The sequence below is a fragment of the Jatropha curcas genome, chromosome 6 (genome assembly GCF_041381405.1).
Source record: "Jatropha curcas cultivar XTBG-Jc1 chromosome 6, XTBG_Jcur_1.0, whole genome shotgun sequence".
Lineage (NCBI taxonomy): Eukaryota > Viridiplantae > Streptophyta > Magnoliopsida > Malpighiales > Euphorbiaceae > Jatropha > Jatropha curcas.
Window position 1 is genome coordinate 5,032,805 of NC_143156.1, and position 20,751 is coordinate 5,053,555.

At 35.1% G+C, this 20,751-nt stretch overlaps 3 protein-coding genes across 3 annotated transcripts; all 3 read left to right on the top strand.

Annotated features, from left to right (window-relative positions):
- Positions 1-567: 567 nt before the first annotated feature.
- LOC105636005 (eukaryotic translation initiation factor 3 subunit C) lies at positions 568-5,773 on the top strand. The gene is made up of 4 exons (XM_012219167.4): positions 568-705; positions 1,133-1,201; positions 1,313-3,100; positions 4,553-5,773. Exons 2-4 carry the CDS (start codon positions 1,178-1,180, stop codon positions 5,522-5,524), a joined length of 2,784 nt encoding a protein of 927 aa, XP_012074557.1. The 5' UTR covers positions 568-705; positions 1,133-1,177; the 3' UTR covers positions 5,525-5,773.
- A 639-nt stretch (positions 5,774-6,412) lies between these two features.
- Positions 6,413-15,978, top strand: KEA3 (K+ efflux antiporter 3). The gene is made up of 19 exons (XM_012219166.4): positions 6,413-6,764; positions 7,204-7,593; positions 8,549-8,650; positions 9,246-9,326; positions 9,716-9,817; positions 10,003-10,080; positions 10,951-11,019; positions 11,248-11,298; positions 11,871-11,984; positions 12,083-12,184; positions 12,263-12,397; positions 12,514-12,695; positions 12,797-12,932; positions 13,224-13,295; positions 13,372-13,473; positions 14,060-14,221; positions 14,693-14,782; positions 14,887-15,048; positions 15,442-15,978. The coding sequence occupies exons 1-19, from the start codon at positions 6,714-6,716 to the stop codon at positions 15,718-15,720; spliced, it is 2,460 nt and encodes an 819-aa protein (XP_012074556.3). The 5' UTR covers positions 6,413-6,713; the 3' UTR covers positions 15,721-15,978.
- A 403-nt stretch (positions 15,979-16,381) lies between these two features.
- On the top strand, positions 16,382-20,349 carry LOC105636045 (putative disease resistance protein RGA3). The gene is given in 3 exon segments (XM_089722723.1): positions 16,382-18,339; positions 18,342-19,950; positions 20,110-20,349. Coding segments are annotated over 2 exon segments (3,432 nt in total). The 5' UTR covers positions 16,382-16,478; the 3' UTR covers positions 19,913-19,950; positions 20,110-20,349.
- Positions 20,350-20,751: the final 402 nt, after the last annotated feature.

A 20,751-nucleotide genomic window follows, 5' to 3' on the forward strand; every position in this document is an offset into this window, starting at 1 on the left:
TGTTATTTCATTGTTTCAATCAAGTTGTTCTTTAATGTAAATTAACTTATTAAGGGTTGTTTTATTATTAAATTTTAGCACTTATAAAAAAGTTCAAAAAGTATTAAAATTAAAATATTATTTATATTCTTAGATAATATAAAAAAAAATAGAAAATGCACAATAATTTTTTCTAATATTTTTTTCCCTCAGTATTGAAATTGAATATGAATTTATAAAATTATAAAAAATTATTACGTTTATGTTATCATTAAATATTTGCATGCAACCAATCAATATTTAAAAAAAAAACAGGCAATAAAATTTAATTTTTAAAAATAAATATTTTTTTATGAATTTATATAAATTAATTGAAACTAAAATTGAATTAAAGATGCTTCATACGCTCAACTTTCACCAACGATATATTCCTTTTCTTTTTTCAATTTTTAAAATTTTTATTAAATTAGATTTAAAACAAACTTTGCTACGTGTACATGTTATAGTACTATTTTTTTTTCCCGTAAAAATTGAAAAACAAAATTACGTTTATGGGCTTTAAGTATTAGTGAAGCCCACTTCAAATGAGGCCCAAAAAGAGAAATTATATACGCGGAAAGTATAGGAGGGAATCCAAAACCCTTGCAACTGTTTCGTAAGATCGAACGCAGCTTAAATCACTACTCAGACATCCCCAACCTCTGCCTCTCGATTGCTTTCTCCCAGGTACTCTTACTTTTTCTGTTTGGTTTCCGAGAAACCGCTGTATTGAAGGAGAAGTTTTGTATCGTACTCTAGTTTCTTTTTTGTCTTCACTAAAAGTGGGCTTAGGGTTTTGTATATTTTTTATTTTTGGAAATTTGACACAGATTTTTGTCTCTAAGTGGATTTGATAGATGTAATCTGTTTTTACCTTTTTTTTTTTTAAAATAATTTTTTCATTGTTTTGTTTTAATTTCATTGTTGGGTTCTCTGAATTTTTTTTTAAAAAAAAGGAAAGAAAATAAAGTAAGAAAGAAATAGATTCAAAACTGAAAATTTGTTGTAGTTTCTTTTAGTTGTGATATGTTAATTTGTGTTAAGGCTTTCTTCTTTTAATTAACTTTTTCGTAGATTTATATTAATTATTGGTGTTTATTCTGTGTTATTTCAGATTCTCTTGGTTTTCTGATCTATTCCATTTAATTTCTACTACAAGATGGCATCTCGATTCTGGGGACAGGTTTGTTGTTGTTGCTAGTGTCTTTGTATTCAGAATTTCAGATTCCATCTTCCAGGGGAAGGTTTGATACCTGATTGCATTATATCTTATTTGTTTTCTTATTTTTTCTAGGGCGGAAGTGACTCTGAGGAGGAAGAGAGTGATTATGAAGAAGAGGTTGATAATGAGGCTGGTGACTCTACCACCCAAGCCCCACAAAACAGATATCTCAGAGGAACAGCTAGTGATAGTGATGATTCTGATGACCAAAAGCGTGTCGTCAGATCGGCGAAAGACAAACGTTTTGAAGAGATGTCAGCTACTGTTGATCAAATGAAGAATGCAATGAAGATTAATGATTGGGTCAGTTTGCAAGAGAGCTTTGACAAAATTAATAAACAGCTTGAGAAGGTCATGCGGGTGACAGAATCTGATAAGGTCCCATCCCTTTACATCAAAGCTCTAGTGATGTTAGAGGATTTCTTGAATCAGGCTTTGGCAAATAAGGAAGCTAAGAAAAAGATGAGCAGTAGTAATGCTAAGGCCTTGAACTCAATGAAACAGAAACTGAAGAAGAACAATAAACAGTACGAGGATTTGATTAATAAATTTAGGGAGAATCCAGAGAGTGAGGAGGAACAGGAGGCAGATGAGGAGACTGAAGAGGAGGAAGACTCGGATTTAGAGTTTGTAGAGGACCCTTCAAAGATTGCAGTGTCTGATGAGGATGAAGAGGATGAGGAAGATCGCCAGGATGGTCGAACAGAGGTTGAAGGTGACTGGCAGAAGATGTTGAGCAGGAAAGAAAAACTCATGGATAGGCAGTTTATGAAAGATCCTAGTGAAATCACATGGGATACGGTAAACAAAAAGTTCAAAGAGGTTGTTGCTGCTCGAGGTAGGAAGGGAACTGGACGGTTTGAGCAGGTTGAGCAACTAACTTTCTTGACAAAGGTTGCCAAGACCCCTGCACAGAAGCTTGAGATTCTTTTTAGTGTGGTTTCTGCCCAATTTGATGTGAATCCAGGATTGAGTGGTCATATGCCTATAAACGTATGGAAGAAGTGTGTGCATAATATGCTGATTATTCTGGATATTCTCGTCCAGTATCCTAACATCGTCGTGGATGATATGGTTGAGCCTGATGAGAATGAAACCCAGAAGGGGGCAGATTTTGATGGGACAATTCGGGTTTGGGGTAACTTGGTGGCTTTCCTTGAGAAGATAGATTCAGAGTTCTTCAAGAGTTTGCAATGTATTGATCCACACACAAGGGACTTTGTTGAGAGGCTGCAGGATGAACCAATGTTTTTGGTCCTTGCTCAAGATGTCCAAGAGTATCTAGAGCGTGCTGGGGACTTTAAAGCTGCATCAAAGGTTGCCCTAAGGCGCGTTGAGTTGATCTATTACAAACCCCAAGAGGTTTATGATGCCATGAGGAAACTGGCTGAACAAACAGATGATGGTGATGGTGTGAAGTCAGGAGAGGTTGAGGAAAGTAGGGGTCCCTCTGCCTTTGTAGTCACTCCTGAGCTTGTGCCTCGAAAGCCTACTTTCCCTGAGAGTAGCAGAACAATGATGGATATGCTTGTCTCTCTGATATATAAATGTGGAGATGAGAGAACAAAAGCTCGTGCAATGCTTTGTGATATCTACCACCACGCTCTCCTAGATGAGTTCTCAACTTCCCGTGACTTGTTATTAATGAGTCACCTACAGGATAGTATCCAGCACATGGATATTTCAACTCAGATTCTCTTCAACAGGGCTATGGCACAGCTTGGTTTGTGTGCATTCCGTGTTGGGCTAATCACTGAAGGACATGGTTGCCTTTCTGAACTGTATTCTGGTGGAAGGGTGAAGGAGTTGCTTGCACAAGGTGTTTCACAAAGTCGTTACCATGAGAAGACTCCAGAACAGGTTTTGTTCTTTCTGTATTGCTTACTATTTGTATCTTTTTTGTCCATAATTATCATCTCTCTTGTTATTTCCATTTCTCATTTTGTTTACTGTCAAATTGAAAAAGCATGATTGTTTTCCGATGTTTTGAGGGTTTGAACAGCTAGCAAATATTAGTTTTTATGTTATTTCTTGTTCAATGAAAGACATTTAACATTTTCTGAAAGGTCTTTATTAGCTGACAAGGACCAATTTTTATTTGCCATTTTGCCTGCAAAAATAGTTGATGGAGACCAATGGTTCCAATTGTAGGCAAAAGGAAATGGTGAACTGAAGGTTCTGGCTTTTGTAATGTACTATGATGAGTGAGTTGTGTACTAATAATGTTAATGTCGTTCATTTTTCTTTCCTTTGATTTTTAAGAACCTTTAATAATATCGATGTCTGTTCTAAGAGTAGTTCTATTAATAGTGTATCCAGAATATTTTATTTTATAGTATGTTGTGTATTAAGGATTGGTTCAATACTTGTAAACTTCTTTACAAGCATGCGCAGGAATTAATTACTTAATATCTATATCTACATTATATATTTTTCTGGTGGTGTTAGAGGTTTAATAGATTCAGGAATCAAGAGATAAAATTTATTGTGATGTCCTGCACATATTAGTATACAGAGGGTAAATGATGTAGAATTTGATGTTAGAAATTAACTAAGCTTTTAGAATCTGCTCCACATGAAGTGTGTAAATGTGAGGGATTTAAACCCTTATATGTTTTGGTTTTTTTAGGCTTTCCATGTGATGATGCGTGTTAGTCAAGTAGATTTAGTTCTGAATCCCAACATCAATTGTTCCTTTTTATCTTGTCTATTTTTTGGTCCCTTCCTGGGTGGGGGATGTTATGAACCTGCAGTGTAATTGCAACTGTTTTTCAATAATTGTTTTTTCAGAAGGGTCTGTGTAGCATCCATTAGAATGCAAAATATTATACAAAAACATGGTCTGTGTCTGTTAGTTTGTGAGTGATGTTGTTAAGCCTTAGGTGGTGTTCTGCTGCAGTTACTAAGTGATTAACATGTGGGCTAGTACAATTACAGAATAAATTTAGGTTTATATCCATGAGATGAAAACCTGATTAAGGCTAAAGGAGATAGTGTTTTGGTTACCACAACACATGAAATCCTACTTTCCTTTCTGGCTGTTTGCGTTTCATCTCGTGTAAAATGTGAGCACCATGAAGTGCATAAAACCCTTTGTGGCAAGAACAATGTTTTGTGATGCTAGATTTTTTTCTTTTTTTTTCTTTTTTTTTTAAGTTGTTGAATTGCTTGAGATCAAGGGTTGGTGATGTCATTGTTGATTCATTTTTCTTGTGAAAATATTTTCCATAAAATGTGGTATCTTCTAAACTTATGTATGTAGTAATTTTTTTTTCTAGTTATCTGCTGACAGTTGCAAATTGATTTTGACAGGAAAGGCTGGAAAGGAGACGCCAGATGCCATATCATATGCATATCAATCTTGAGCTTCTGGAGGCTGTGCACCTTATTTGTGCGATGCTACTGGAGGTCCCCCACATGGCAGCCAACACACATGATGCAAAACGCAAAGTCATTAGCAAGACATTTAGGCGTTTGCTTGAGGTTAGTGAGAGGCAAACTTTCATAGGTCCTCCAGAAAATGTGAGGGATCATGTGATGGCAGCAACTCGTGCTCTTACCAAGGGGGATTTCCAGAAGGCTTTTGATGTTATCAAGTCTCTTGATGTCTGGAGGCTCCTTAAGAGCAAAGACAGCGTTCTTGAGATGCTCAAAGCCAAGATTAAGGAAGAAGCTCTTAGGACGTACCTATTTACCTACTCCTCCTCTTATGAGTCACTTAGCTTGGACCAGCTCACCAAAATGTTTGACCTCTCAGGAACCCAAACTCATAGCGTTGTTAGCAAAATGATGATCAATGAGGAGCTTCACGCAAGTTGGGACCAGCCAACACAGTGCATCATCTTCCATGATGTTGCGCACTCAAGGTTGCAGCTTCTGGCATTCCAGTTAACTGAGAAGCTGTCAGTTCTTGCTGAAAGTAATGAGAGGGCGATAGAGGCAAGAGTCGGTGGTGGTGGTGGTTTGGATCTGCCTGTGAGGCGGAAAGAGGGCCAGGATTATGCTAGCATGGCTGCTGCAGGTGGCAAGTGGCAAGACTCTTACACTCCGGGAAGGCAAGGTTCAGGGCGTTCAGGATATAATGTTGGTGGTGGCAGACCACCAGCACTAGGCCAAGCTACTGGTGGTGGCTATTCAAGAGGTCAGTCACGAACAGGTGGATACTCAGGCGGGTCAAGGTATCTAGATGGTGCATATGGTGGTTCAGGAAGGACTTCTGCAAGGGGATCTCAGTTGGATGGTTCAAATCAAATGGTTAGTCTCAACAGGGGGGTTCGTGCATAGAGGAATAGTAAGAGATGCAATCAATTTTCTTACGAGTAGACAAGTCTTTTCCACCTGTTCCTGAATTTTGTTTGTTGTTTTTGTGCCCTTTAATTTCATTTCTATTATAATCTGAATTGGGACTAGAAAAATAGACGTGTAAGTTATATTTTTGGCTAATGAGAACATGCGAACTAGCGTTTATATAGGATATACTAAGATGTCCCTCCCCTTTACTTTTTGAGTGGTTATGTATTTTCGTCTTTTTTATTTGCACAGGCCAAATATGCAAATTTTTTTTTTTTAAATTTTACAGAGATTAGTTATATATCTAAAGTTCCGAATGTTAATACTATTTATGTTTTTTTATAATGGGAATTATAATTATAATTTTTGAAATAATAATAAAATGTTATTTAATAAGTGTAATTTTATAAATTAAAATATTTAATAAATTAAAATTTGTAAATTGAAATGTTTGATAATTAAAAAAAAATGTAAATGTTTTCGTTAATTTATGGATGAAAAGAAATATTGATAATTGATATTCTCTCAGTTTTATTTTATTTGAATGATTTGATAAAATAAATATATTAAGAATTTTAATAAAAATTATTTTGATATTTTTTATCTTTAATAACTCATTAAAATACTAAATAATTATAAAATAATTCATTAAAATATTAAATAATTATAAAAATTATTATGAAAAAAGTAATTATTTATATATTTAAATTTAAAAAAATTACAAATATTTTGTAACATTTATAAAAAGAATAAGACGCAAACGAAATGGATAGATGGCAGTATTACATTTGCTTGTGGATAATCACCATCTGCATCGCCAATCTGCCACGTGGATATTACATAAGCTTTTCAGTTTTTGCTTTGTCTTTTTGTTCAAACCACGAACCAGTAGACGTTGAAGTTCTAATGTTGCTTGCATAAACGTTTGACGTTTCCATTTCCTCTTCCACAACCGCCAAACTAATTCTCAGACACAAATTCAAGAAAAATGCCAAAATCAAAAGCCTCCAGTTTTGTGGCCGTCTCCGTTTGTTCCTAACAAATGTTACATTACTTACAAACATCTAAGCCTTTAAAAATTATCCAGAGCTTAAAAATCTAGTCTTGGATGCTTTTGAAGGTTTTGTTGGAGAAAGCAACAAATGCATTTTGAGCTTCAAGCATCTCTTGTATTCTTGATTTTATGAGTTCTATTACTATGCTGGACTCAATCACTTGTTCGCATATTACCAAGGTATTATCTTGGGTCCTTTTATATGCACTGGGTTAAATATTTGAAGTGTTTGTTGAATTTTCAGTTACTATATTGTTGAAAATTTTTACTAGTTTCTCATTTTAGCATTGGAATTGGCTTGGTAATTTAAAAGTTACTAACTTTGTTAAGAAAGAAATAAGATAACAAGCTGCTCAAAATTTATGAAGTTAGTTTCTTGAAATTTTTTTTTTTTAATTCATAAATTCATTTCCTTTTGGTTTGAAGGTAATTAGACTGTTGAGGAATTCCATTTTTTTTTTTTTTTTGGCGATTTCTGTAATTTGATGCATTTGAATCTAATGTTTTGGAAGGTTAGTTAGACTTTTGTGTATATGAACTTGCACACTGTAAAGTTGTCCAGTTATTCTGAAGAAAGATAGTTATTCTGACGCTAATTCATTTGTTTACTACCCTGCAGGGACATGATATTTTCAAACAAAAATGCCCAGTTAGGGCATTCTCTAGTGATATATCACATCTTTATGTACATTATTTTAGAACTTCATATTCCCTGCGGCAGCCAATGCATATGTCTATTTATGCCTTAAGTCACAGGACAAGTCATTGCTCTGTTCTTTTGGAAAATGAACCTGAAGGCCGACCTTTCTTAACTTCCCCATTGCCTGGTTGGAGAGGATTCTATCTCCCAAAACACAGATTGGGCCGTTTGGAAAGATCTCGAACATCTGCATCTGGGGATGTTGCTAGCGCTATTGATGTCATTAATGATTTAGGATTGGATACTTTGACATTCTTGGCGGTGACTGTTGTGGTTGTTCCCATGTTCAAAATCATTAGAGCAAGTCCTGTAAGAATAGATTATCATACTTGAATGTCTGTTATGTCTGTTGTTAAACTTTTCCTCCTTTTGATTTACTGTGCAAATAGATATTATTTTATGACCTGCAGTATGCATATGCAAGTACTCGAAAGAAATTGTGCATTCATGAGTAAAGAGCACTTGTTTGTGAAAGTGTGTTAGACCAGAAGAAGGTTAGCTGAAAAATCCTTGTCATGCACCTATTGTGTGCAGAGATACAAATGAAGAGAGTGGAGAAGGGTAGAGCCTAATGATAATTCAAAATAACCCATTATCATTTTCTAATGGAAAATTGCCTTGAATTGTTTCTTTGCTTAAATTGTTCATATGAATTTTTCTTAGAGAATGTCTTTATGGAAATGATGATGTGAGTCATAATTTTTCTCTGTAAGAATAAAGCCTATTTGCTTAAAGTTGTTTATTTAAATCCAATCTTTTCAGTTACATACAGTTTGGCCTCTAATTTCTGCATAAAATTTACTACCAGCATTTATTTTTGTTCTTGTAAATGGTGTTAACAGCAAGATATCTTCATTTCTATTTATTAAAATGACCCAAAAAAGAACCATTAGCTCACAGTTTTTTTATGTTCTGAAATATGATCATTTTAATATATTCATTGTGGTAATTTGATAAGAGTGATAGCATTAATGCATAATCATGTTCAATCATTCGTTAGATTTGCATACTTTGCGAAGAGCACTTCAACGAAGTATGTAAATACACAAAAAAGATATATATGATCTGCTACTTTCTTGAAAAGCATGTCAAACTAATTCACGATACCTTTTTATTCTGGTACATTGGCAATTTAGCCATGAGGAAAATTGGCTGTTTACAATTTATGCATACTTGTATTTACATGTGTACATATATGCGTGCAAGTCTGCACATGGTATGCATATATTTGTTAATGATAATCATGCGTGCTGCTTGTTGTCAGATACTTGGTTTCTTCTTTGCTGGGGTTGTTCTCAATCAATTTGGTTTCATTAGAAATCTCACAGATGTCAAAGTTCTTTCTGAATGGGGGATCCTTTTTTTGGTAAGCACAATCACTTAACATGCCTTTTCTATTGCCGTTCTTCTGTTGGAGTTGTGATGTCCATTACCATCTTCATCTTCTCACGTTATAATATCTATTGGTGTTCTCTGAAGTTTTCATAGCAATTCAAAATATTATTATTGAAGAAAATATCATTTACTAGCACTTGCTAGAGCCATGTTGTTGCAATTCTCATGATGTTGTTTTTGAACATACTTTCTTATCCATTTATGATTATATCTATATATATATATATATATATATATATATATATAGATATATATATAGTTAGTGTATATATATAGTGTTACAAATGGTTATTGAAACTACTAAATGAAAGTTCTTTATAAGAATTTTAAGCAAAATCTATGAAAATACTTTTTTTTTTTTTCCAGACAAAAGATAATCTCTGGCAACTAATTTTTGTCAAGAAAAAAAAAAAAAAGATAATCTCTGGCAATTAAGTTTTAGATATGAACTTAAACTTTGTCTCTCTTGTTTTCACTATCAGTTAATAACTTTTGACTTTATGCATCATAAACTTTGACAGTGATATATAAGCATTCAAGTTAGACTAATACATATGTCTTTGTAGCTGTTTGAGATGGGCTTGGAGCTTTCACTTGCGCGTCTAAAAGCTCTTGCCAAATTTGCCTTTGGCATGGGATTGACTCAGGTATAAGCTTCAAACTCTGTGATGTGACATAATTAGGAAGTCTTGAACATGGGACAGTACATGTATATCTTTAGTTATTTAGCAGGACTATGAAAAGTAACCTTGGCAGCTAAAAGAATAAAGGAACTATAGAGTCGTTTTGATTTTTATGAAAATTCTCTTTAGTTTTTGTTTAGGGATTTAAGTACACCTTGGTTATTTCAGAAATCTAATTTGAAGGTATCTATTTAAGTTGCATCTTACTTATTTAGCTTGCGTTTTTCTTTTCATCTACTTAGGAGTTTGATAAAAATGGGAACTATAATATTTAATCTCCTAGTATTGGGTCAATCCATTTATTTGTCACACTATTCTTTTTTCCCTTCACTTTTTCCTCCCTGCTTTTGAAGGTTGTGTTATCAACTCTTGCTTTCACAGCATTTGAACTTCCACCTAATGGGGCTATTGGAACGAAAGTTTTGCAATTTCTTTTCCACTCCAGGCCGGATTTGGTGAGTTCTATTGTTACGCAGACATTCTTGTTCCTTTTCATTATATGTAATCCCCAAATTTGTGCATTGGTGTGTTTGCATTGCAGTCTTACTGTAGAAAGCCTTGTGTTTAAAGTTATGTTGCATATACTCTTTTTGAATCCTTAATATAGTTCTTCTTGATTTCTCCTTTGATTGAATTCTAGGTCAACATCAGAAGCATTGATGAGGCCGTTGTTATAGGTGCTGCCCTTTCTCTGTCGTCTTCGGCTTTTGTTCTGCAGGTACTTAATTGTATATTGTTACATATAGTTTGTTAGTGTAACAAATATGGTTATGTTTCTGGAGTTGGCTTGTTGGGTTAGATATTAGATGTTACCATCATTAAACTTTGAAAGTGGTTTACCCTAGCTAAACTGAAGGTCTATCTACTTGTATTTTACATGTACAACTGTTTAAGAGGTGTCAGAATGAAGTCGAGGATTAGAGTTCTGAAATGTTAGGTTTTTGTTTTCATAACATAAAAAGTACATTGCTTATTGTTCTCAAAGAACTGACAACACTTCAGACCAACTGAATAAAAGAAAAGAGTGAAATGTAAGTGTTGATCTCTGGTTTAGGATAATCTATGATGATTGAAGACAAATATCTCGCAAGAAATGGTTGGAAGAGTGTCCAATATCCATAACTTCAGGAGGTTAAAAAATAACTAGAGTTCCAAGAAAAGAAATTCTGGGGCGGAAGTTACTCTTGGGGTTCTGGGTGTAAAACTGTAAATTGATACTAAATGTTCTCCCATTCCGCAGCCTATAAATGTGGGCTTTGGATTCATAATGCCTTTAGTACAAAGGAACGATATTACTTTCAGTTATTGCAAAATACGCGTTATTGTTAATAATTTTAAAATATAACTGGATTAGATTGGGATAAAAACTTAGTGGGGTTGAGTATCTTCTCTGTCCATCAATAACAGCTTTGCTTTTCTCAAAGATTTTACATGTCCTGCTGTTGTTGTTTTTGTTAAGGAAATTCCTAGCAAGTTTGAAATAGTCAAAAACTTAGTTTGGATTTTTTTTATTTATAAAATATGGATCTATTTTTTATCTATTGCAATTGGATAGAGCATGCAAGAGCTTATCAAGCATAGTATGTAGCTTCTTGCAGAGAAAGGTGAGCTCCCAACAAGATTTGGCTCTGCAACATTGGGAATTCTTCTCCTGCAGGTAGTATTCTCACTAACTCTGAACTTGTCTTTCACCATTAAATTAATAATGTACAGTTGAGATTTCTATTTGCCCTGCTTAGGGCTATGTGATAGCGTCCAAATTTTCCTATTGTCTTCTTATTTCTTCCCCTTGTGGATATTTCTTGGTCTTCATGTGAAAGAGAGATCAAAGATGGATATCAAATATCAATAACCCTTTTGGAATCTTGTTGCCTTACATTTGCAGGACATAGCTGTTGTTCCTCTCTTAGTCATACTTCCTGTGCTAGAGAGCCAGGTATGCAAGACTCACTTTTTTCTTTTCTTGAGAAAAATACATCCTTTTTGTATGCTTGGGTTTACTGTCATTGCAGGTTAATGCTTGCATGAGGGCATGCAATTTCTACGTCACTTTCTACGTTGAAGCTTCCTCTTTAAGTTGCACCATTTCGATTTTCTTATCTTTTATCCTTATGGTTGTCTTTTAATCAAACAAATAAATTTGTGGAAGGATAAGTAGTCCTGGAAATTATTCAAATCCAATTTGAAGAGTCAAACTTATATATGGCTTTAGAGTATTAATATGGCTAAGAATGCTTAGCCAATGAAAAAAAAAAGTCATGCTGAAAAACAATGTATTAGTTACCACACGGGACATTTGTATTTTGGATTTGTTTTGACGGACGCTCCACTTTTATTTTATTTTCTTGATTTTTCTCTATGAAATTTGTTTTGGCTAGTTCTAATTTTGAGATGTGAAATTTTCAGATGCATCATGCCATTATCATGTCTTGCGTACTCCTGTTATGTTCCCTACGCCCACAACAACTCCTTCGTTATTTTGTTCTGTATTTATTTATTATTTTGCAGAATCTGGTCGAGGACAGTATCTGGCCAATGCTGGCTCAAGAAAGTTTAAAGGCTTTAGGTGGATTGGGCTTGCTTTCTCTGGCGGGAAAATACATTCTGAGACGAGTTTTTGAGGTGTTCACATTTTATCTATTAAAATTATTTTAGAATAGCTTCAGAGTCATAGATGCATGCCCATAATGTTGTTGCGGGCACTAAATCAAGTTACTCAGGTTGTTGCCGAAGCAAGGAGCTCGGAGGCCTTTGTTGCTCTCTGTCTGCTAACAGTTACTGGGACTTCGCTTATCACGCAGAAGTTGGGCTTCAGTGATACGGTTTGAATGAACACCTCTTCCATTGATAAATTGATTATTTTTCAATTCTGCAATTACTGAACTGATTTCATCATGCAGCTTGGAGCATTTTTAGCTGGGGCATTGTTAGCAGAAACAAATTTCCGAACACAGATTGAAGCGGATATAAGGCCATTTAGAGGCTTACTTCTTGGGTTATTTTTTGTGACTACAGGGACTTCCATTGATATGGAGGTACATTTTGCTCTTTGGGCATGACATTCTAATGTCTCATTGATAAAACAGCATTTTGCTAATAATTCTAGATTGTATTTCCTTTATGACAATTTTTTTTTTTAATCCCTATACAGCTCCTTATCCGAGAGTGGCCAAATGTACTTTCACTCTTGGCAGGTTTAATCATCATCAAGACAATGATTATAAGTGCCATAGGTCCCCGTGTTGGACTTACCCTGCAAGAAAGTGTTAGAATAGGATTTCTACTATCTCAAGGAGGCGAGTTTGCATTTGTTGTTTTTTCTCTAGCAAACAGGTAGGAAGCAGGCTTTGATAGTGTTGCAGCCATGTTGTAATTTAACATTCTACATTAGTTTCTGCTCACATGATATTTTGTTTTTATCTACTTGGAAGCAGTCTTGGTGTGCTGCCACTTGAGCTTAACAAACTGCTCATAATTGTGGTTGTTTTGTCAATGGCATTAACCCCATTGCTTAATGAAGTTGGAAGAAGAGCTGCTGATTTCATTGAAGAAAAATTTGACACAGAAGATGTATGTTTCTACTTTGCTTTCTGTAGTTTGGGTTTAAATATACTTGGCACCTAACATGGTTGTACCAAGTTCTTAGGCAATGAAATTTTTGGGCACACATGAGACAGTATTGTATTATATGATTTTTGTATCTCAGAAAATGTATAAATGGTGTGAAAGAGAAGGTTAATGTGTCATAATGTATACCATCAGAGTTGCTTGTAACAGTCTTTTTTTTTTTTTTTTTAAATAAATTTATAATGTTTATTTCTGATACTTCCACTTCCTATGCCTCAAATCTTGGTTTTCTAGGAAGCTGCTGAGATGGTGAACTTTGAAGCTAGTGAACCTGTTGTAATTATTGGATTTCGACAAATGGGTCAGGTATGTTATCTTTTTTGAACACGAATATCAATTTGATAGATCATAGGTTCTCACGTTTTCATTTTTCTACGTGTAGGTCTTAGCCAATTTCTTGACTGCTCCATTAGTTGCTGGAGTAGATGGAGAAGTGGTTGGATGGCCTTATGTTGCTTTTGATTTGAACCCTTCTGTGGTGAAGGTCACTTCTAAACTTAATTTACGTTCTTCGAGATTATTCAATTACTTTTATCATCAAAAATTAGTTTCATTCAATTTCAAGAGCAACTTGAATATGTTGGCATTATATTGATGTAAATCTGACAATCAAGTAATGAAAAATGTGATTAAATTATGTTGCTTTCATATTTCATAACCCTCACGAATCTCTCAATATATGATATATTTGTCTGGCATGTTATTCAACCTCTATTTGATTGTAATTACCAATATAAAAAATGTCACCAAAATCTTCAGTTATGGAAAAAGCACATGCTAAACCTTTTCCTAAAGGCTTCAAGGCACCAATTGTCTATGATGAGGAAACACCTCCGACATCATGACTGTTCAGTGCCTTGCATCTGAGGTGGGGAAGCTAGTGAAGAAAAATCATGTGTACATTTTGGTAGCCTGCATGACTCTAGAAAGGTGAATGTTGTAACTAATATGTTACACATGCATTGCTCTCTACACCATGTTCTGATATTGAATCTTCTTAAGTTTTGGAATTCATTTTTCCCAAGGGGATTTAGTTATGATGAATAAATTAACTTACATTACATTCACAGGCATCTCGGAAACTTGGTTTTCCTATCCTGTATGGGGATGGATCACGTCCGGCAGTATTACAAACTGCTGGTATATCTTCTCCGAAGGCTTTTATGATCATGTATACTGGGAGGAAGAGGACGACTGAGGCTGTTCAAAGGCTTCGACTTGCTTTCCCTGCAGTAACTTTCTGTCTCTCTCGCTCTATTTGCAGTTGCACTTATCTGTATGACAAACACAACAAAAAATAATTAGCACATCTGCATAGAATGCTGCAAGAAGTAAGGAATAATAAATTTGGGCTAGTGAAAGTAGAACAATTCTTCCTTTTATAATTGTTAGTGTTGGAGTATGTGGGTAATCCCACATCGGATGAATACAACTAAATAAAATGGTCATATAATGTGAAGGGTGAACCAACCAAAAAGGTTTAGGCCATTTTGTGTTAAAGATAAGCCTAACTCGTTATAAGCTCAATATTAGATATATAATTGAATTTGATTTGATTAATTTGCTCCTAGGGCCCACATTCTCAACAGTTAGAAGTAGCAAAATTTATTAGAAGAAGTATATAAAGCCTTGACGAAGCTGCCCACTGCTTTTTCCTTTTCTAATTTCTTTCTTCTTCTCCTCGGTGCTATTCTACTTCACAGATCCCAATTTATGCTAGAGCTCAAGATCTGAAGCATCTTTTAGATCTGAAGAAAGCAGGAGCAACAGATGCTATTCTAGAAAGCACAGAGGTACAATAAATTCTGTCCTTTAACTTGGCTTAGTTTTGTTACTTGGGAGATCTCCATTAACTTGATTGCTCAACCTGATTGAGTTTTTCTCTTCATTTATGCAGACAAGTTTACAGCTTGGCTCTAAGCTTTTGAAAAATCTTGGAGTGATGTCTGATGATGTAGACCTTTTCGGTCAGCTTATCCGAGACTCCATGGAGTCACAAGCTCAAGAAGCTCTAAGAAAAAATGATGATCGAGAATTCGATATTATGAAACCATTGCAGGTATAGAATTCTAAGTGTGTTCGGCATTGTTATTGTGCATAGCTGTAAATATATGCTAAAACTAAAAAAATTTTATGCTGAGAGGATGTTTTAGCAACATGATCAATCTAGCTATTTGCAAAAACTTCAGATATGAGCTTCTTCAAAATCAACCTTTGCCCATAAATGCAAATTGCAAAAATCCATTGTCTACTATAACAAAAAAAAAAAAAAAAAAAAAAAAAGGATTTTTCCAAATTCTGGCCCAATAATGTCAAACCTGACTGAAACATTCTAACTTAGCAACTTAAATCGTGTTTCTGTGTAGCCTGATCTTCAGTTAATCATTTAACTTAAACTATTTGTTAATTTTGGATCAGTTACTGAATCGATTATTAAATTTTCTTATTTAAGGTGAGAGTTGATGACTCACTTGTGGCCCAAGAACCCATTCTACCAACATCATCTGAAGACAAATTATCAAGAAGAAAGCAGATGGATGGAAGTCATGTTTCACAGTCTCAAGAGGAAGCTAACACTGCAATCCATAATAGTGAGCTCAAACAATCAGAGGATATGCAGGCAAAGGGTGTCTTGTATTGTGAACTAAATGCAGACAATGGTTTTTTGGCCAAAACTGATGATGTTGCAGTGGAGGAAAATATGATATTGACAACTGCTGAGGAGCCTTGAGAGTACAGAGTTCATCTCGCACGAATATTTGTTCTGTAGATTTGATGAAGCTGATTCAAGGATTTAGAAACTGGTTAATTTTCTTGCTTGTGCTAACATTAGGGGAAAACAAGAAGCTAAAGCTTTGTGAAAAAGTTAGATGGATTAGTTCTTTTACTAGAACTGTAATGCTTTATACAATTTTTCAATTTTTCAAAAACCACACCATGTATATTGTTGATATTATTGGCAATGAAAGCGGCACCTTTTTTTTTTTTTGAAACAAATTACTCTGTCTCAACATTGTTCTTCATTCTTGTAGAATTTCTATCATTTCCATACTCCATAATTTATTCTTTTCTTTTCTGCCTGTTCCCCTGGCTCCTCATGCACCTCACTCACACTTACTGAGGTAAACTGGTATTCTGCTTTATCCCCTCAGTGTTTGCAGAACAATAGTTTCTAATGATATTAATTTTTTTCTTATAATTATTTAATTTCCTAAAATTCTTTGGTTTGAAAATGTATTGCCAAAAAAAAAAAAAAAACAAAAAAGAATTACATTGCAAAACAGAGGTTTTTTAGACTAAAAATCACATAAAATTACATGTGGGATCCACATGCCAAAGTTTTCATCCTCAAAGACCTTAATTATTGCAAATGAAGACTTTGATGTCGAATCATGAGTTAAAAGTCTGCTAACACCTGCCAAAGTTCATCAAACCAGAAAAATTTTGTATCTTTCTTCTTCACAAATACAATTCACATAACAGCAAGAAATGGAAGAGATAGTGCTATCTCCACTTCTACAGGTGATCTTTGACAGAGTAGCATCTCCGGTGCTGCAGAAACTTGCTGATATGTGGGATCTCAAGGACAACCTCAAAAGGCTACAACAATCCTTGTTAATGGTTCAAGCTATTCTTGAAGATGCAGAAGAGCAACAAGTAACCAGAAAAGCTGTTAGGGTTTGGTTGTCAAGGGTCAAGAGTGCAGCTTCTGATGCCGAGGATCTACTGAATGATTTTACTGCTAGAGCTTCTCTTGGTGTTCCTGGAGTGCCTGGTTGCATATCCACATCAGTAAATTCAAGCAAGGTCAGAAAAGCAATTCATGTTTTTGAAATGATTGCCATGGAGGGACTTAACTTTTATTTGAAAGAAGGGCTTAATCTAAATTCGAGAGAGGATAGTGCTAATGATAGGAAATATGGTAGAAGAGAAACTAGCTCATTCGTTGTTGAATCAGAAGGTCATGGAAGGGAAGAAGATAAAGAAAAGATCGTTCAATTGTTATTATCTCGTGTAGCCAACCTAGAAGGATACCCAGCTGTTATACCAATAATCGGTATTGGAGGCATAGGCAAGACAACCCTTGCTCAATTGGCATATAATGATGAGATAGCAACACAACATTTTGATGTTAAAACTTGGGTTTTTGTTTCTGAAAATTTTGATGTGAAGAGGATAATGAAAGCAATTATCGAATCTGCTACGAAGGAAAGGTGCAAATTCATAGAGATGGATGTAATTCAGTCTAAGCTATTGGATTTGTTGCATAAGAAAAGATGTCTGATTGTGTTAGATGATGTTTGGACTGAAGATCTGGATGACTGGGAAAAACTAAGGCCTTTGTTTAGAGGGGGTGATGTTGGAAGCAAAATCATAATCACTACTCGGAGTATAAAGGTAGGAATGATAATGGACTCCCCAACTTTTCCTTACTATTTGGAGGTTTTGGATGAGGAAGATTCTTGGACTTTATTCAGGCAACGAGCATTTCGAGTAGGAGAAGAGGAAAATTATCCAAATCTTTTGCCTATTGGAAAGCAAATTGTCAAAAAATGTGGAGGTTTGCCATTAGCTGCAAAAACTTTGGGAAGCTTAATGCGGTTCAAAAGAGATGAAAGAGAGTGGCTGTTAGTGGCAAGTAGTGAACTTTGGAGTTCAAATGTAGATCATGGTGGAATTTTACCTTCCTTGATGTTAAGCTATCGCCATCTACCATCACATCTCAAACGTTGCTTTGCTTTTTGCTCTATTTTTCCTAAGAACTATGAAATCAAGAAGGAGAAGTTAATCCATCTATGGATTGCAGAAGGATTCATTTTGCAGGAAGGAGATGAACCAGCAGAAGATATTGGAAATCACTACTTCAATGACTTGGTGTGGATTTGTTTCTTTCAGAAGGCAGAGAAATGTGACAATAGATACAAGATGCATGATATAATTCATGATTTGGCACGGTATGTTGCAGGGAAAGAATTTTTGATACTTGAGAAATGTCCTGCATCAAACAATCTGGCCCAAGTGCGTCATTCGTCCATTGTATCTAAATTCGGATCATTTTCAATTCCAGAAGCCTTATATGAAGCAGAACATCTGAGAACACTCATGTTAAGAGTGGGAGGAGACTCGCAGGAAGTTCCAAAAAAATTGTTCTTACATTTCAGATACTTGCTTGTGCTAGATTTGAACAGCAGTGGCCTTACAAAATTGGATGAGTCTATAGGTGGCTTGTTTTGTTTGAAGTATCTTGACCTGTCTTACACATTTATCAGAATTTTGCCACAAACTATAAGGTACCTGTATTCTTTGCAATCTCTTAACCTACATGGTTGCTGTTATCTTGAACAATAAGGTTACCAAGTGCTAATCTAAGACATCTAATCATTACTGAATGTCAAGCTTTAGCATTAATGCCAGATATTCTCCCACAAGGGCTTCGAACATTACCGATACATATTTTGAGGAAAAGTTCTGGCATACTTTGCTTGAAAGATTTAGATCTTCATGGAGAGCTGAAAATTAAGCACTTGCAGAATGTTAAAACAAGAGCTGATGCAGAATCAGCTAACATGAGATTAAAGGAAAACCTAAAGTCATTGGGACTATATTGGTGTGAGAATGATGGTCAACTATACGATAGAATTGATGCAGTGGAAGACATTCTTGAAGCACTACAACCTCACCATAATCTGGAAGAACTACATATAGAAGGATATCCAGGAATCAAATTTCCAAATTGGTTGCTTCCAAATCTAATTATGGTTAATTTGAGTAATTGTAAAAAATGTGAATGCCTTCCTACACTTGGGAATCTTTCATTTCTCAAGATGGTCTCTTTCTGTGGAATGGATGGTGTGAAAGGCATTGGTTTGGAGTTCTATGGTGAAGGCATGCATACACCATTTCCAGAGCTTGAAGAATTGACCATTAAAGGTTTTCCAAATTTGGAAGAGTGGTCAATTGTAAATGATGGACAGACATTCCCTAAATTAAGAAAATTGATTGTCAATAACTGCCCCAGATTAGCTAAGATGCCATCGTTTCGATCTCTTCAACATTTGGAGCTGCGAGACTGCAGCCAAACAATATTTTCCAATGAAAATCTACCTTCCTTGTCAATCCTTGCTATAGAAAAAATTCCAGAACTTTGCTCTCTTCCTAGAAGTTTTCTTGTTGAGAATACCCTTTTGACATCTCTGGAGATTATATCTTGTACCAAACTTCATTCACTACCATCTGAGTTGGGAAGTCTAATTTCTTTAAAAACATTGACCATTCGCTGGTGCGAAGAGCTGACATCTTTGCCACAAAGTTTGAAGAACCTGAAAGCTTTAGAGTGCTTGGAGATTTGTGAATGTCATAATATAATTTCTTTGCCAGACAATGGACTTGGAGGTTTAACTTCACTTCATATTTTGTCCATCGAAAACTGCAGTAAGTTGATTTCTCTTTCCTCAAGCTTGGAGCATTTAACATCTCTTGAACAGTTAACCATTATGTATTGTCCAAGTCTTGGTTCTTTACCAGAAGGTCTGCAGCACCTCTCTGCTCTTCGAAGTTTGACTATGTTAAGTTGTCCTTTGTTTTCAACTCTACCGGAGGAGCTTCAATATGTCACCACATTACTTTGCTTGGAAATTCATAGCTGTCCAGGTTTGACAGCTTTACCGGAGTGGTTTAGGAACCTCACTTCACTCAGATCTTTGACAATTTCAGACTGTCATAATTTGAAGTGTTTGCCAGAAAGTTTTGGCTTCAGTGCTCTCCAGTATCTTTGTATCCAAGATTGTCCTCGTCTCGAAGAACGAAGCAAGGAAGGAATCGGAGAGGATTGGCCTAAAATAGCACACGTTCCACATAAACACATTGGATCACCTAGGTTCAGGAAGAGAAAATCCATTGCAGAAAGCAGCTCTTCTGCTTGAACTATATGTATAGCTCTTTTCAGGCCTCATTTTTGCAGGTAAGCTACTTTCACTTTGTGCTTTGGTTCTGCATTACCTGATCTTTTGTTAGAGATATAAACAATTCTTAAACTCTCACCTGGAAGCTTGACAATAGTATCAGATACTCTCCAACATTTCTTAATATACTTGATAACTATGAAACTCATTTCTTGCAGGCTGAAGAGGAAACTAGTCAGGAAGTGCGCGATAACGAAGCTTCAACAGTCAGAAGATATGCAGGCTAATGGTTTTTTGTGCTGTGAACTAGGTACAGAGAATGGTTTTTTTTTGGCTAAAATTAGTTGTCAATACTGCAGTTATCTGAAGTATAAGATACGTATCTTTTAGCTTTGACAACAAAACTTTCACATCACAGCTTTATCCAGTACTTGTTTATCTTCTGTATCTTAATACAATTGTGTATAAGTTTGTGATGGAATCCATATTTTGTATCTAATTGTAATTTACAAGATCTGGCCATTTTTCAGACACTAAAAGTATATTTTTACTTAGAATCTAATCAGGATTAGGAGATCTCACTCCTAATCTTCTGCCGAGACTGCTATATAGGGTCTTAACGTCTCTTTAAAGAAAGAATTTTCAAGTTATCCATTTTAAATTAAAACTTTTCACTCCTCGCACTCTTACAGAATATGAGAAGACTAACTAGATCAAAGTTAATTGAAATTTTTGAGCTTTTTTGCTGTATAGTGTGAATAATTTCATGCAATCAACATGTTAGAACTCATTTTTGGCGTTGTCATTGGAAATTGCAGAGTTTGAAATCTAAAAGGAATTATTATTAATCCATTTGATAC